The sequence below is a fragment of the Muntiacus reevesi genome, chromosome 15 (genome assembly GCF_963930625.1).
Source record: "Muntiacus reevesi chromosome 15, mMunRee1.1, whole genome shotgun sequence".
Taxonomy (NCBI): domain Eukaryota; kingdom Metazoa; phylum Chordata; class Mammalia; order Artiodactyla; family Cervidae; genus Muntiacus; species Muntiacus reevesi.
This window is the reverse complement of record NC_089263.1, coordinates 32,443,793-32,458,791: the sequence shown is the minus strand read 5'-3', so window position 1 is coordinate 32,458,791 and position 14,999 is coordinate 32,443,793. Positions and strand designations below refer to the sequence as shown.

At 46.4% G+C, this 14,999-nt stretch overlaps 1 protein-coding gene across 1 annotated transcript; it reads right to left on the bottom strand.

The window, feature by feature from the left end:
- Positions 1-1,321: 1,321 nt before the first annotated feature.
- On the bottom strand, positions 1,322-2,098 carry LOC136147065 (transcription factor BTF3). The gene has a single exon (XM_065906216.1). It carries the CDS (start codon positions 2,050-2,052, stop codon positions 1,564-1,566), a length of 489 nt encoding a protein of 162 aa, XP_065762288.1. The 5' UTR covers positions 2,053-2,098; the 3' UTR covers positions 1,322-1,563.
- Between the last annotated feature and the right edge of the window lie 12,901 nt (positions 2,099-14,999).

The following is a 14,999-nucleotide window of genomic DNA, read 5'->3' as shown; positions in this document are numbered from 1 at the left end:
CTGTGAAATGGAAATCTACATGCCATTTCTCCAAAAATGTCTGATGATCTTTGAAGAAGGTGCAGAAAAGGATGAGCTGAGTGCACCTGACTAGTTCCATTCAGGTGCAGGTTGGACAGAAACTCATCCAGAGAAAAGAATGACTCATTTCTTGGAAGTGAGACTGCTTTGGAATTCAAAACATTATCATCAGTAAAGGACAGCCAAGCTGAACAGGACTTTCTGAATTCTTTTGCCATCACTCATTTGAAATCCAAATTCAGTTTCACAAGTTCAAATGGCCTCTGTGCTTTGGAACCACTTTTCCTGAGAAAAGAGGTTTAACTTGTGATGACATTCGATATGCTTTAAGATGTTTTAAAATGATGGACATTTAAGGCTTCCTTGGTGGTCCGGTGGTTAAGAATCCACCTTCCAATGCAGGGGACGTGGGTTCAATCCCTGGTCGGGGAACTAAGATCCCACATGCTGCGTGGTAACTACAGAAAAGCCCACGTGCCGCAAACAAAAATCCCTCAAGTTGCGTCTGAGACCAGACACAGATAAACAAATCAGATTAGTAAGTATCTAAGTAAAACAAAGTGATGGATGTTTTAGACATGGAGAACATATGGGATGAATTTATAGATACAAAGGACTGACCAACAGCTGGTCTCCCAAAATGAGCTTGTAGGTACAAAGAGGAAGGGCATTTTTGGAGAGCTGGAAAGTAATTTCTACAAGTTCAAATTTCTGCTGATGCAAATAAGTAAAATCCTAAGTATTCCAGGCTCACACACTTTTCTTGAGAGGCTACCTAGCACAGTGTTGTCACATTGAGCCGACACTAGGACCCTGTGTAGTGCAGGCTTGAGAAAAGCAGAACTGCAGGTCAAAGTGTTTAATTTTTTTTTCATTTATTTTTATTAGTTGGAGACTAATTACTTTACAATATTGTACTGGTTTTTGTCATACATTGACATGAATCAGCCATGGATAAATAGAACTGCCATATGACCCAGCAATACCACTTCTGGGCATACACACCGAGGAAACCAGATCTGAAAGAGACACATGCACCCCAATGTTCATCGCAGCACTGTTTATAATAGCCAGGACATGGAAGCAACCTAGATGTCCATCAGCAGACAAATGGATAAGGAAGCTGTGGTACATATACACCATGGAATATTATTCAGCCATTAAAAAGAATTCATTTGAATCAGTTCTAATGAGATGGATGAAACTGGAGCCCGTTATACAGAGTGAAGTAAGCCAGAAAGATAAAGACCATTACAGTGTTAAACTTTTTTTTTTTTTTTTTTTTTTACTAGGCAAAGAATTTTATTTATCTTTGTCTCAAACTTTATTCTTAGGCTTCTTCAGCTTCATTAGCTGCAAAGAATGAATTGTATATAAGCAAAAACTGAAAAGAGCTGCAGTGTCCAGGGGCTTAGGCTTAAAAATATTAGAGATCTAGATTTTATCAGATCCATAAACAAAATTTTAAAAAGCAGTCATAATATAAAATAGCAGCTCCCAGTAACTTCTTCAAGATTTATCTTCTTCAGAAGTTAACTCAATTCAGTTTGCTTCATTCTTGGAAGCCTCATCAAAATTCTCCACAAGATCTGGAACTTCATCATCATCCTCCTCTCCAGTGGCAAGTGGTGCTTTTCCATCCACGGATTGTTTGGGCAGAGCTTCAGCCAGTCTCCTTAAACTGGTCAGACTGTCGGCACCAAGCTGGTTTAAGATGCTGGGGAGCATTTCTGTCAGTTGCTTTGTCTCAGCGTGGCCTGTAATGGTGAAAGTGTTTGCTGCCAGAGATGCCTGAACTTTAGGGTTGTTAAAGTGGATCACTGTTCCTTGATTTGTGAACATATTCACCTCTTCAATACCAGAGATATTGTTTACCCCTAACTTCTTTAAAGAGAACTGAAGTTTTTTGTCATCTGCTGTGGCTGTTCTATGAACCACCTTCTTCTTTCTGCGAGCAGTTCCTTTCCCACCAATGCGCACTTGTGCCTGCAGTTTGGCGAGTTTCTCCTGGTTCATGATAGTTTCTTTCATCTTGTTGGAGCGGAAATGGGGCCGCGCGGGGTACTAGGGTTGGCGCTCAGGTGGTCTCGGGCAGACCAGCTGAGGTTAGGCGCACACACGCGGGGACGCAAGATGGCAGCTAGAGCAGTGTTAAACTTTTTAAACTCTATTTGTCTCTATTCCATTTCACCACTACATAAAGGAAAAGAAGGCTGTCATAAAGGCTGCAGGCAATTCAGAGAGGTGTCATTGGTAAAAGAGGCTGAAAGAGTAAAAATATGCTACCATATCATGGGACAGAAGGAAAAACATTTTTGTTACTTTTTATTAAATATAGGTAATATGCTTTGTTTAACTGATACTATTATATTTATAGAGTATTCCTTCTAGAAGTCTTACATGTATGTATCTTAAGAATATATAATTAACCCATAAAATTTAAATATCCGATAGAGTTTAAAAAGATAAACTGCTATGTCAGAGGATATAAAGAGTACAAAAAATATTTTTATCGTTTTTCTCATACTTATTACATGCCTAGTTCTACTATTAATTGCTACTATTGTTTAAATGATAGTTTTTGTGTAACAGAAAGTAAACAACATAGAATAATACATAATTTCAAATAAACACCTATTTTTATATTTGTATAGTAAAATTTAAAAAGTAATAGCCCATATGTATATAATTATTTATTACATATGATATTATTATAAATTTATTTTTGGGTCTGGTATGGCACAGCTGTCTTGGACTATCTTTCTGGAAAGTTGGTCATCCTGTTTGTCATTCAGCATAATAGTTCTGAGATTCATCCATGTCGTGTGTATCAGTTATTCAATGTTTTTTATTGCTAGGAGGTATTCCATATTATGGATATATGCCTGCTGTTTCTTTTAATTCATCCACTAGCTGATGTTGTTTCATTATTGGGCGATTATGATTAGTGCTATTTTAAACGTACGCATGCAGGTTTTCATATGAAGACGTATTTTTATTTTTATTGAGTACCTCCCTAAGAGTAGAATTGATAGGTTGTACACTAAATATAAAGGTAAGCTCTTGTATTGTTTCCCAAAGTGGCTGTGCCATTTTGCATTCCCCCAGCCATGTACAAGCTGCTCTGCATCCCAGCAAGCACCTGATTATTGTAGAGTTTATAAAAAAAATATTCCTTTTCAGCCATTCTAATAGGTGAATAGTGCTATTTCACTGCTTTAACATTTCACAGCGGTCATTCTGATGGACGTGCACAACTGCCTTGAATGGAACTGAGACAAAAAGAAAACATATAGAAAAGAAGTCCCCCAGTGAAACTGGAGAATGGGACAGGTGTGGGAAGGGCCCTGGGGAATGTACGTGACTTTGGGTAAAGAATCAGCTTGTGGTTTCGGAGGAACAGGAAGGGGGATCAGCCAGACTCTCCCTTCCCCTAGAAGCTCACACCCGCAACTCTAAAAGTTCTCAAGAGGAAAGAAGAAATGGGGGAGAGGGGAAGAACTCTTCCTCAGAGAGTTCACTCTCAGGGACTTTCATAAACTCTATGAAGGCAGCCTGCTGTCCACCTCATCCTGTGCCCTCTGTTTCCAGAAACTGTCTCATCACAGGAGCCCAGGGGATGCTGCGGAGTTAATGAATGAGGGTCTCTGGGCCACTGAAGCTGCTCCCTCTCACCATCCCTTTGTGAACCTTGCTCAGAAGCAGTGACTGCCCTCTCTGCCAGCCCAGGGAAAGCCCTTTGCTCACCCTGTCAGCAGAAACACGCTGACTGAAACCACCCACCCTGGCCAGGCACCATAGTAACCATTTGTGTGAGTTATTTTAAGACAGGAGGTCCTGGTAAGGAACATGGAACTAACAAGCCACCACCAACTGGAAGAGTTTGGGAAAGGTCAAAGGGAAACCCCACACATCCTACCACCTCCCAGAATCCTCCTCTCTGGAATCCATCTTGGCTGAGCAATGTGTGTGCCACCAGCAAGAATCCTGAGTCAGGATGACTGGCCAAAGACAACCCAGAAACTAATCCCATCATCATAAAACTGCGAGCCAGGAGGCAGAGCAGTTCTCTGGGGCTCCCCACCCTTCTGTTCTCTGCCTGGGCACCCCTTCCCAATAAAGTCCCTTGCTTTGTCAGTACATGTGTCTCCTCAGACAATTCATTTCCTAGTGTTAGACAAGAACCCACTCTCGGGCCTTGGAAGGGATCCCCCTTCCTGCAACAACCCCAAGCCCAGGCCCAACCTGTTCCCACCTGGTTACTTCCTCACTGCCTCTCACCCCTGCCCTCTCCACTGCTCCTCTCTTCCTGCTGCTTCTCCTCTGGGTGATTGACACAAGCTCCTGACAACTCTCCCTGCACCCCGGCCCTCTTCTCTCCTGCCTCTCTAATCTATCTTCTCTGCACTAGATGCTGAATTCACAAATCCCAGCTCTTATCCCATAGTTCTCACATCCAAGCATCTTCACCAGCTCCTAGATGCCCATACGAGAGAAGTCAATGGGCTGTCTGTGCCTGGCTCCCTTCCTCACACTGGCCCTCTGGTAGGTGGGATTTAGGTCAAATTCCACCTTTGCATTGTTTATCCTCCCCTTTGCTGATGAAGCCACAACTGATCCAGACTATCAGGCCCCTTGAGAACCAGAGAGAGTTTGCACTCTGGTCCCCTTATTTCCTAAGCAAGGGGACGTTGATGAATTTCTTAACCTGGGCCTCAGTGTTCCCTTCTCTGTCGTGTCCAACTCTTTGTGACACCAAGGACAGTAGCTCACCAGTTTCCTCTGTCCATCGGAATTCTCCAGGCAGGAAAACTAGAGTGGGTTGCCATGCCCTCCTCCAGGAGATCTTCCTAACCCAGGGATCAAACCCAGGTCTCCTACATTGCCAGTGGATTCTTTACCGTCTGAGCCACCAGGAAAGCCCAATAATACCAGAGTGGGTAGCCTATCCCTTCTCCAGGGAATCTTCCTGACGCAGGAATTGAACCATGGTCTCCTGCATTGCAGGAGGATTCTTTACCAGCCAAGTTACCAGGGAAGACCTCCCTTCTCTAGAATGGTTAATAAAACAGTTAATTAAAAAATGGGTAATAAAAATGCCTATGTTTTGTGTGGTTTTGAGGAGATAGTTTGTATGAAAGGTCTGGCACATGGTATTTAAAGAATGGTAGGTACAGCTTTTGGTAATTCCTGCCTCAAGTAAGAAAGAAAAAAAGGCTAAAAATGTAACAGGAGGGAAAAGGACAGGGCACAACTTTTGAAAGAATGACATAGCCCAAAACAACATAAACTGATTAGAATCAAATGGGACCAAGATGGCAGACAAGACTAGACCTTGATCCTCAATCAGCAAGCTAAATGACACACCCAGAAGTGTCATGACAGTTCCAAGGCACTATCAAAAGACCAAGGAGTGGGCAGCGGCCCAATTCCTGAAAACCTCCACCCCTTCTACAAAATAGATGGAATAATGCATATGAAATTACCCAGCCTATAAAAACTAACCACACCACATTTGGTGGCTGCACTCACTCTCTGCCATGGCCCACACTTTGTCTGTGCTCCTCTCTAAATCTGAATAAATCCACTTCTTACCGATCACCTTGTCTCTTACTGAACTCTTTCTGTGATGAGACATCAAGAACCTGAGCTTCATTAAGTCCTGAAACCATGTACCATGGGTTTTGGCTGGGTTCGAGTCCCAGACACATGGGCTCACGTCCCAGGCAAGGTTTTGGCTGGGTTCAAGTCCCAATTTGAGGTAAGTGGTTTCAAAAACAGAGGTATAATTTTTTTTTCAAATCCCCTTCCAGCCCCAAACTGGAAGATTCTTCCCTAAAACTCATCAGAGGAACCGCCTGGAAGAGATAGGGTTTCAAGGGTGGGTGCTGCTGTTGATGCGGAGTAGGGCCCTGTGCGCTCCTGGGCATGGAGGCTTTTTTGTTGTTGTTCCCCATTTCTTATGGGTAAGACTCCAGCTTCCAAGACCTTCTCTCAGTTCCAAAGGGTAGAACAGCTGCCAAACAAAGGAGGAACAGCAAGGGAACCACCTGAGGCAAGATTAAAGGACCAGAGACTCATCAAGATTAGGAGACTGACTGGACCACCTAAGATCCCTAACACACCCTCACCTTGTCAGCAACTCCACTCTTTTGAAACTTTATGAAGGACTGTTACTGCCTTGATTCTTACCACATACTCCTGCCTGACTATATAACCTCTCCTTACTCACTGGGGAAGGGGGTATAATTCTTTTGGCATTGGCCTACTGTATTCCCCCTTTGCCTGGCAAAGTAAAAAAGCCACTCTTTCCTTCTCCTCCATAACTCTCTCTCTCCTTATTTCTGTTTGGCATTGGTTCACAAAAGAGCCAAGATTTTGGCAACACTGCCTCTGAGTTCAGTGCCCCCACACTGGGCTTTGGGGTATCCCCTAATGGTTCATACACCCTAAAGAGGAGTGGGTCAATCGATGTGCCTTTCCAACCTCTCTCTGCCCTCTTCCCATCAGCAACCAGCCCTCCTGCTTGGGAGAGAGGTCTCAAGGGTCCAACAGGAAGTGGTAAGGAGAAGAGCCAGAGAAGATCTCTCATTCTCTGGGGTGGGCAGTTGGGTTTTTCCTCATGTGTGAGCCTCATGTAGTGGCAAGATAAACCAACAACTAGAAGCTTCCTGAGGGCAGTCACTGAACTGGGGCTGGGCACAGGGCTCCAGAAAACACTGACAATGGTTGGAGTTCTTCTAAGAAGGATATCCTCAAAGTTCTCCAAAGTGATGGGCCTCTTTGGAGTAAAGAGTTCCCCAGAATTGATGGTGTTCTAGAGGGAACATCATGATGGAGTGTCAGGGAGGAGCTTGGGGCTTCTAAAGGGGTCTTTAGATTAGATGCCCTCTCAGCTCAGTTCAGTCTTTCAGTCATGTCTGACTTTTGCAATCCCATGGACTGCAGCTTGCCAGGCTTCCCTGTCAATCACCAACTCCCGGAGCTTGCTCAAACTCATGCCCATCAAGTCACTGGTGCCCTCTCAAGCCTGGCCTGATTCTGGGCTCTATAACTGAACAAGGCATCAGGGTTTCAAAGGGCTTCCAGCTGCTTGGAAAGCAAAAATAAATAGAAGCAGCTCGTATATCAATAAAGCAAGTCATTAAGGAAAGCAGGGGCTTTTAATGTGAGGCAATGTCAGCACAAGGAGACATACAAAGCGGGGTCATTTTTAGAATTTGGAGAAGGCACATTATTCTTTTGACAATAGGAATAAAGAAAGCAATTAGAAACTCCATGAAAATCAAAAGCTGTACAAAAAAAGCCATCACCCAAATATAAAGCAAATGAAAATGTGGCAAGCCTTTGAGTACTTGATGGAGCCTAAGAAAACTGAATACATGTGACCTTGAGGCATTCTTAGCCACCCTTTAAATGGTCTGGGCATCACGACCTCAGATCAGAAGAGAAGGAAATCATCCTTGGGTACATATTCCTTCTCTTAGCAGTGAACTATACTCCTAGTAATATTGGTGTATTGATATTTCTTAACTTTTAAAGCTGATCTAAGGACAAAATGCAGCTGTCGTAATTATGACTTCAACACAACATTTAAATATCATCATTCTTTTAAAATGTCAGACTGTTACAGACAGGTTGAGAGGTAGATGAGTGTGGGGGAGGGGAAGAGGAGAGAAAGAGTGGTAAATTTCTCATTTTGTATGGTGGAAAGGCATTAGATGGTGTCTCCTTTCGTGGTGGCTCAGATGGTAAAGAATCTGCCTGCAATGCAGGAGACCTGGTTTCAATCCCTGGGTTGGGACGATCTCCTGGAGGAGGGCATGGCAAACCACTCTAGCATTCTCGCCTGGAGAATCCCCATAGACAGAGGTGCCTAGTGGGCTACAGTCCATCAGGTCGCAAGAAGTCGGACACAACTGAGTGACAAAGTGCAGCACGCAGTACCTCTCAATGGAGTAGGAAGGAAGGGGTACTATTCAGAGTGCAAATGCAACCAGCAGAAGAACCAGGACAATTTCAACTAGCCCTGCACTTTAGAAGGCTCTGCTCTGACTCTAGCCTGGAGTTACCATGTTTAGTAGCATTTAGATAACAAATATGGCTGTTGTTCTTTTTTTTTTTTCCAGTATAAGTATGCTCCCATTTACTATTGGGGCTATACTTACACCAAAAAATTGTTGTTTAATGGACACCCTGTATTTTATCTAGCGATCCCATCTTGCACATGCCTCTCAAGGGGACTTTTCCACCTAGAGCCTGCACCCACTTCTAGACCTGGGACCCTGGAATTCTCTGCCCAAATGAACAGCCTGAAACCTACTTCCAGGGCCTCTGTAAGTCTTCTCACCCTAACCACCCCTCCTGAGGGAGAGCTACACCAGGGTGTGTGTCCCCTGAGGCCTGAGTCAGTTTGAGGGAGGCAGGGGATGTGGACAGAGCTCGGGTGTGGGGACTGGGGCGTTCGCTTCTCTTTGCATAGGGCTCCTCATGGTATGGGATGGAGCCTGGGGTGGGAAGAGAAACAGGACAGCTGTCAGCTGGGGGCTGTGGGAGACGGTGGGTGGGCCCTGCCTGCCTGTCTAGTTCTAGGACTCCAAAGAGTACAAGAATTCTAAATTTGAACTTGGCCTTCAAGTGGTTATGAAAGTACATTTTTCAAGGTGGGAGAATGGAACACATTATGTAGTTTGCAGGATTTACAACTTCTAAATATTTAGACATATGCTATGTGTGCCCCCAATGTACCCTTGTCCCAAGCCCTGCAAATGTTCTGGGCAGGCTTGATGGGTGTAACCACAGCAGAACTAAAAACAGAAACCATCCCGACTTGTTGCCTCTGGGGAGGATGGGGGAGGGAAGGATGGGAGGCAGAGAACCGTAATATTTTATATTAAGCCTCTCTGTCCATTTGATTTTCTGTTATATGATTTGCATTCTTTGTTATGAAAAATCACTCAAGTTCCAAGCTCCTCCCTCAAATCTTCCTGACCCCCAGCTCACACCCTCTCCTCCCAACCCCTACACCCCTACGTGGTGTGGCATTCTGTCCTGCCTGGCTCTCTCCCAGAGTTCTCTGCAACCGAGGCCACCTCCCCAGCTTGGCCAACCACCTGCCTCCTCTTCTTGTCTTCCCCTGAGAGGCAGCCTTAGGCTGAGGTCAGCACAGCCCTGTGGCCCTGCTTCCCCATGGTCAGCGGCCTCAGCAGGAACTGCTGCCTTCCCTCCATCTCCGGGTGGTGCTCTCACTGGTACCCTCCAGGCAGCCTCTCAAGGTTGGGGGAAGCCTGCTACCCTGCCTGCAACCTCTTTCTGCAGGTTTGTGTGGAGCAGGATTACATTACAGCAATTACAGTGTTGCAGCCTGGCCTGTTAATGGGAAGCAGGTACCCAGAGGGCTTTCTGCTGCTGGAAGCATGCTCCAGCTCCTCCTGGCTGTCCCTGCCTTTCCCACCTTGTTCTCTCATGGTTCTGGCTCTGCCTGCTCCCTCCTCTCTTCTTTCTCTCTCTGCCCTTGTCTCTCTGTTTCTCCTTTGGTCTGTTTACATTAGTCTGTAGTCTTCTGCCTACTGCCAAGGATTCCACTTTCCAATAGCACAGGGACCATTGCTACTCTCCCATGCTGGATCCCAGACCCTGCTTCAGACCTGGTTTTAAAATACTCCTGTCCCACCCTCTAAACCTGCACCTTCATCCAAACCTAGCCTTTGAAGTTGACCCCTAACAGATAGCCTTTGGCCTGTTTCGGCACCCTGGAGCTACCTAGGGACAGGTATCCTGACTGTATAACTCTGGTTCCAGTCTGGAACATTAATTCAAAGCCTCATTCATTCACAGCACTCCCCAATCCCACCTCTAGCCTCGTAGAAGGGCTGGGACTGAAATGTGGAAATCTGGTATGTGCCCTGGGTGTGTGGCCAAGGTCTGAATTTCTGGAAATTGTGGGATTGGCCTACAGAAGAACAAAAATAATTCCAATGAGATATGTCCCAGTTAGCGCTGCTGCTGAAAATGGTCCCTGTGAACTAAGGGAAAAGTCAGGAAAGGGCAGCGAGGATGGTGCTAGGAGGTAGGGACCAGAAAGGCCAGCTAGAGAGTGTCCAGCGACAGAGAGGGCAGTACCACACCGAAGGGAGGGGCTGGTGAGACCCTGGGCAGACAGAGGGGGGCTGTGGGCAGAGGCTTCCTGCTAGGAGCCTAGAGGCCTTTCTTCACTGATTCATTCAACACTATTTATTGCGCACCTACTAAGTGACTGGCCCTTTGGCAGGTGCTGGGTGTATTGCAGTGAACAGAACCAAGTACCCCCTCATGTGGAGCTTATATTCAGACTGGAGAGATGGAGAAGAATTATACTCAGATACTTCAAAGGTGTTAGGAAGAGGGACAGAGAATTCCCTTGTGGTCCAGAGGTTTAGGATTTTCACTGTCGTGGCCTGGGTTCAATCTGTGGTCAGGGAGCTAAAATCCTGTAAATCCCACAGCCTTGTGGCAAAAAAAAAAAAAAAAGAAGAAGAAGAAGAAGAAGAAGGATAAATAAGGCAGGGTGAGGGGACAGATTCAGACTTAAATTGAAGAAAGTAGGGAAAACCACTAGATCATTCAGGTGTGACCTAAATCAAATCCCTTATGATTATACAGTGGAAGTGAGAAATAGACTGAAGGGACTAGATCTGAAAGGCAGAGTGCCTGAAGAACTATGGATGGAGGTTCATGACAATATACAGGAGACAGGGATCAAGACCATCCCCAAGAAAAAGAAATGCAAAAAAGCAAAATGGCTATCTGAGGAGGTCTTACAAACAGCTGTGAAAAGAAGAGAAGCAAAAAGCAAAGGACAAAAGGAAACATATATGCATCTGAATGCAGAGTTCCAAAGAATAGCAAGGAGGGATAAGAAAGCCTTCCTCAGTGATCAGTGCAAAGAAATAAGGAAAACAATAGAATGGTAAAGATTAGAGATCTCTTCAAGAAAATTAGAGATACCAAGGCAACATTTTATGCAAAGATGGGCTCAATAAAGGACAGAATTGCTATGGACCAAATAGAAGCAGAAGATATTAAGAGATGGCAAGAATACACAGAAGAACTGTACAAAAAAGATCTTCACGACCCAGATAATCATGATGATGTGATCACTCATCTAGAACCAGACATCCTGGAGTGCGAAGCCAAGTGGGCCTTAGGAAGTATTACTACAAACAAAGCTAGTGAAGGTGATAGAATTCCAATTTAGCTATTTCAAATCCTAAAACATAATGCTGTGAAAGTGCTGCATTCAATATGCCAGCAAATTTGCAAAACTCAGCAGTGGCCACAGGACTGGAAAAGGTCAGTTTTCATTCCAAACCCAAAGAAAGGCAATGCCAAAGAAGGCTCAAACTACTGCACAATTGCACTCATCTCACATGCTAGTAAAGTGATGCTCAAAATTCTCCAAGCCAAGCTTCAACAGTACATGAACCATGAATTTCCAGATGTTCAAGCTGGTTTTAGAAAAGGCAGGGAAACCAGAGATCAAATTGCCGACATCCACTGGATCATTGAAAAAGCAAGAGAGTTCCAGAAAAAGATCTATTTTTGCTTTATTGACTATGCCAAAGCCTTTGACTGTGTGGGTCACAATAAACTGTGGAAAATTCTGAAAGAGATGGGAATACCAGACCACATGACCTGCCTCTTGAGAAACATGTATGCAGGTCAGAAAGCAACAGTTAGAACTGGACATGGAACAACAGACTAATTTCAAATCAGGAAAGGAGTATGTCAAGGCTGTATATTGTCACCCTGCTTACTTAACTTATATGCAGAGTACATCATGAGAAACACTGGGCTGGATGAAGCACAAGTTGGAATCAAGATTGCCGGGAGAAATATCAATAACCTCAGATATGCAGATGACACCACCCTCATGGCAGAAAGTGAAGAGGAACTAAAGAGCCTCTTGATGAAAGTGAAAGAGGAGAGTGAAAAAGTTGGCTTAAAGCTCAACATTCAGAAAACTAAGATCACGGCATCCGGTCCCATCATCATGGCAAATAGGTGGGGAAACAGTGTCAGACTTTATTTTGGGGGGCTCCAAAATCACTGCAGATGGTGACTGCAGCCTTGAAATTAAAAGACGCTTGCTCTTTGGAAGGAAAGTTATGACCAACCTAGACAGCATATTAAAAAGCAGAGACATTACTTTGCCAACAAAGGTCCTTCTGGTCAGAGCTATGGTTTTTCCAGTAGTCATGTATGGATGTGAGAGTTGGACTATAAAGAAAGCTGAGCACCAAAGAACTGATGCTTTTGAACTGTGGTGTTGGAGAAGACTCTTGAGAATCCTTTGGACTATAAGGAGATCCAACCAGTCTATCCTAAAGGAAATCAGTCCTGAATGTTCATTGGAAGGACTGATGTTGAAGCTGAAGCTCCAATACTTTGGCCACCTGATGCTAAGAACTGACTCATTTGAAAAGACCCTGGTAAGATTGAAGGTGGGAGGAGAAGGAGACGACAGAGCATGAGATGTTTGGATGGCATCACTGATTCAATGGACATGAGTTTGAGTAAGCTCCAGGAGCTGGTGATAGACAGGGAGGCCTGGTGTGCTATAGTCCATGGGGTCGCAAAGAGTCGGACACAACTGAGCGACTGAACTGACTAAACTGAACAGAGGGGACAGAGTGACAATATGGTGGCTGGGAAGATCTGGGGAGTTGGTATTTGAAAGTCTCCTGAGATAGAGGAAGTGAGCCCTACAGAGTCCAGTTTGAGAAAAGAGCAATAGCAGGGCCCCAAGGTGGGAGTGGGTGATGTGAGAAGATAACACAGGGAGCAGGGTGGGGGTTGGGGCAGATCACGGAGACACTTCCTGGTTTTCAGGGTCTGAGGAAGTGAAACCAAAGAGAAGGGAGAGACCCTCACACCTGAGCAATGGGAAGGGGTGTGTGGAGAGGAAGGTGGAGGGTGGGAAAGGAAAGAGGAGTAGAGCAGAGTCAGCCAGGGGCCAGGCATGCTCTGTCTGGGCTGGGGGCCTCTGGGAGGAGGCGAGAAGATGGGGCCTGGCCTATGCCCCCAGTTACAGCCTGGGGAGCCCCCACAAGGAACTGATGCTCGAGCTATCTACCCCTCATACCTGCAGGATGCACGTACCAACAAGTACACATGGAAAACCAGCACAGCGCATGCAAATAGAAATGATTGTGCATGAACACACACATGCACACAAACTCCTCATGTGAAGGTAGACGTTTGTTAGAAATTCTAGGACATCAGGGCTGAAGGACATCAGATGGTCTCATCTGACTCCCACCTGAAACAGAGAAACTGTATTCTCAATGGCCCAGAACAGACTCTCCTTCCGGGGAGACCCACAGGCTTACCCAAGTCCCTCCAGGAGCAGCTGAGCTCCCTCCCAGTTATTCCCACAAGCTGTGTGGAGAGGGAGTGAGGTTGGGATCAAGACCCACCCACCCTCTTGGCAGATTGGCAAAGCCCTACTACCACGACTGCCCACGCATCTGAGTGCCTGCTGTCTCCTTCCTCTCAAAGCTGGTTTCGGGGCCCACCAGACCCTCTCTCTTCACCTCTTTTTCGTGTCTTCCTTTCTCTACCTTCAGCTCTAACCCTGGCTCTTGGTGATTCTGCGCTTTCACCCGTCCCCCCGTCCCCCCGCCCCTGTCTCTCTTTCCTTGGTCTCTCAGCTTCTCTCCGGTTCCCTCTCTGCTGGGCTCTATCCCTCTCACTCTATTTTCTTTCTCTCTCTCCAGGATCTTTCTTTGCCTTCCAGCAAAAGCTGACGTGGCTCTGGTCACTCAGCAGGAGTGAGGCCTCTTTGGGGTGGGGGCTTCAGGCGGGTTGAGCTGCTGCAGCTGGGGAGGGATTGGCCGCCCTGTTGAGGGGAGAGCCTGGAGGGATGGGAGGAGAAAGGGCTGGGCTTCCGAGGAGGGCTGAGGAGGGCTGGAGAAGGGGGAGCCGGAAGAAAAACTCTGGGAAGAGGCGAGCCCCACCTCCTCTGTTAGGGCGATCAGCCGTTCCAGCTGGCCTGGGACTGTCTGGATTTTAACACCGAAAGCCCCACATCCCAGGAATGCCGGGCACTCTACCCTGAGGCCCACAGGAGCCAGAATGGGGCAGGCAGGAAGGGCTTTCAGACTTGACTCCTTCCCTCCCATTCCCCACCTCCCAATTCTCCCTTCCACTGTTGAAGGGCTGCCAGGTATCCAGGGGTGGTGCAGAGGTTTGGGGTTTGAGAGATGCTCTCTAGTCCTGGGCCTTTGTGCTCACATCTGTGATCTGGGGACAGTCAGGGTGTCCACACACTCACTGAGGACCCCCATCTCTAGGCCCCCAGGGAGCTCCTGGCCTGGGAAGAGAAAGGGGAGCTGACTCCCAGCTGTGTCCTTACCTGCTCACATCATCTCTTTGGGGACGGGCTTTGCAGGAAGAACTTGATAAGATGATGGTACCTGGAGAGCCTAGGGGCTGCCTAGGAGGTGATAAGTCCCACCCTTAGAGGCGCGCCTCCGCTTCTCAGGCTCTGTGGTGGTGGCCCCGCGTGGCCCACTGTGAAGCGCCATGGAGGACATAAGATGCTTCTTAGTAGAGGCCCACTTGTCCTATTGTCCTTCCTGGGAGAGATGTGTCATGCTGCCCCCTTTTTACCCTCAGGAGGTGATGGGGATCTGGACAAATGGGGAAGGGTTGTCAGTGACTGATGCGTGCAGACTTGGTTCTGCCTGGGTGGGCAGGTTACTCTTGCTTCTCCTGCCATAGCACCCGTCCCCGCACCACACCACACCCCACCCCTCGCCCCAGCTGTTCTGCACAGGATTCTGAGGGTGACCTAGTGCTGGTTTATCATCAAGGTCTTTGACAATGTGGAATGAGGTGCAAGGACCCCCAGGAAGGCTGGTAACATGCTCACACACCCAATAGAGTGTGGATCCCCCACGCATGCTCATGATCATGCTAAGTCACTCAGTCGTGTC

Excerpts from the sequence above, each read along its gene's own strand:
- LOC136147065 (XM_065906216.1), bottom strand. The coding sequence starts at position 2,052 with ATGAAAGAAACTATCATGAACCAGGAGAAACTCGCCAAACTGCAGGCA.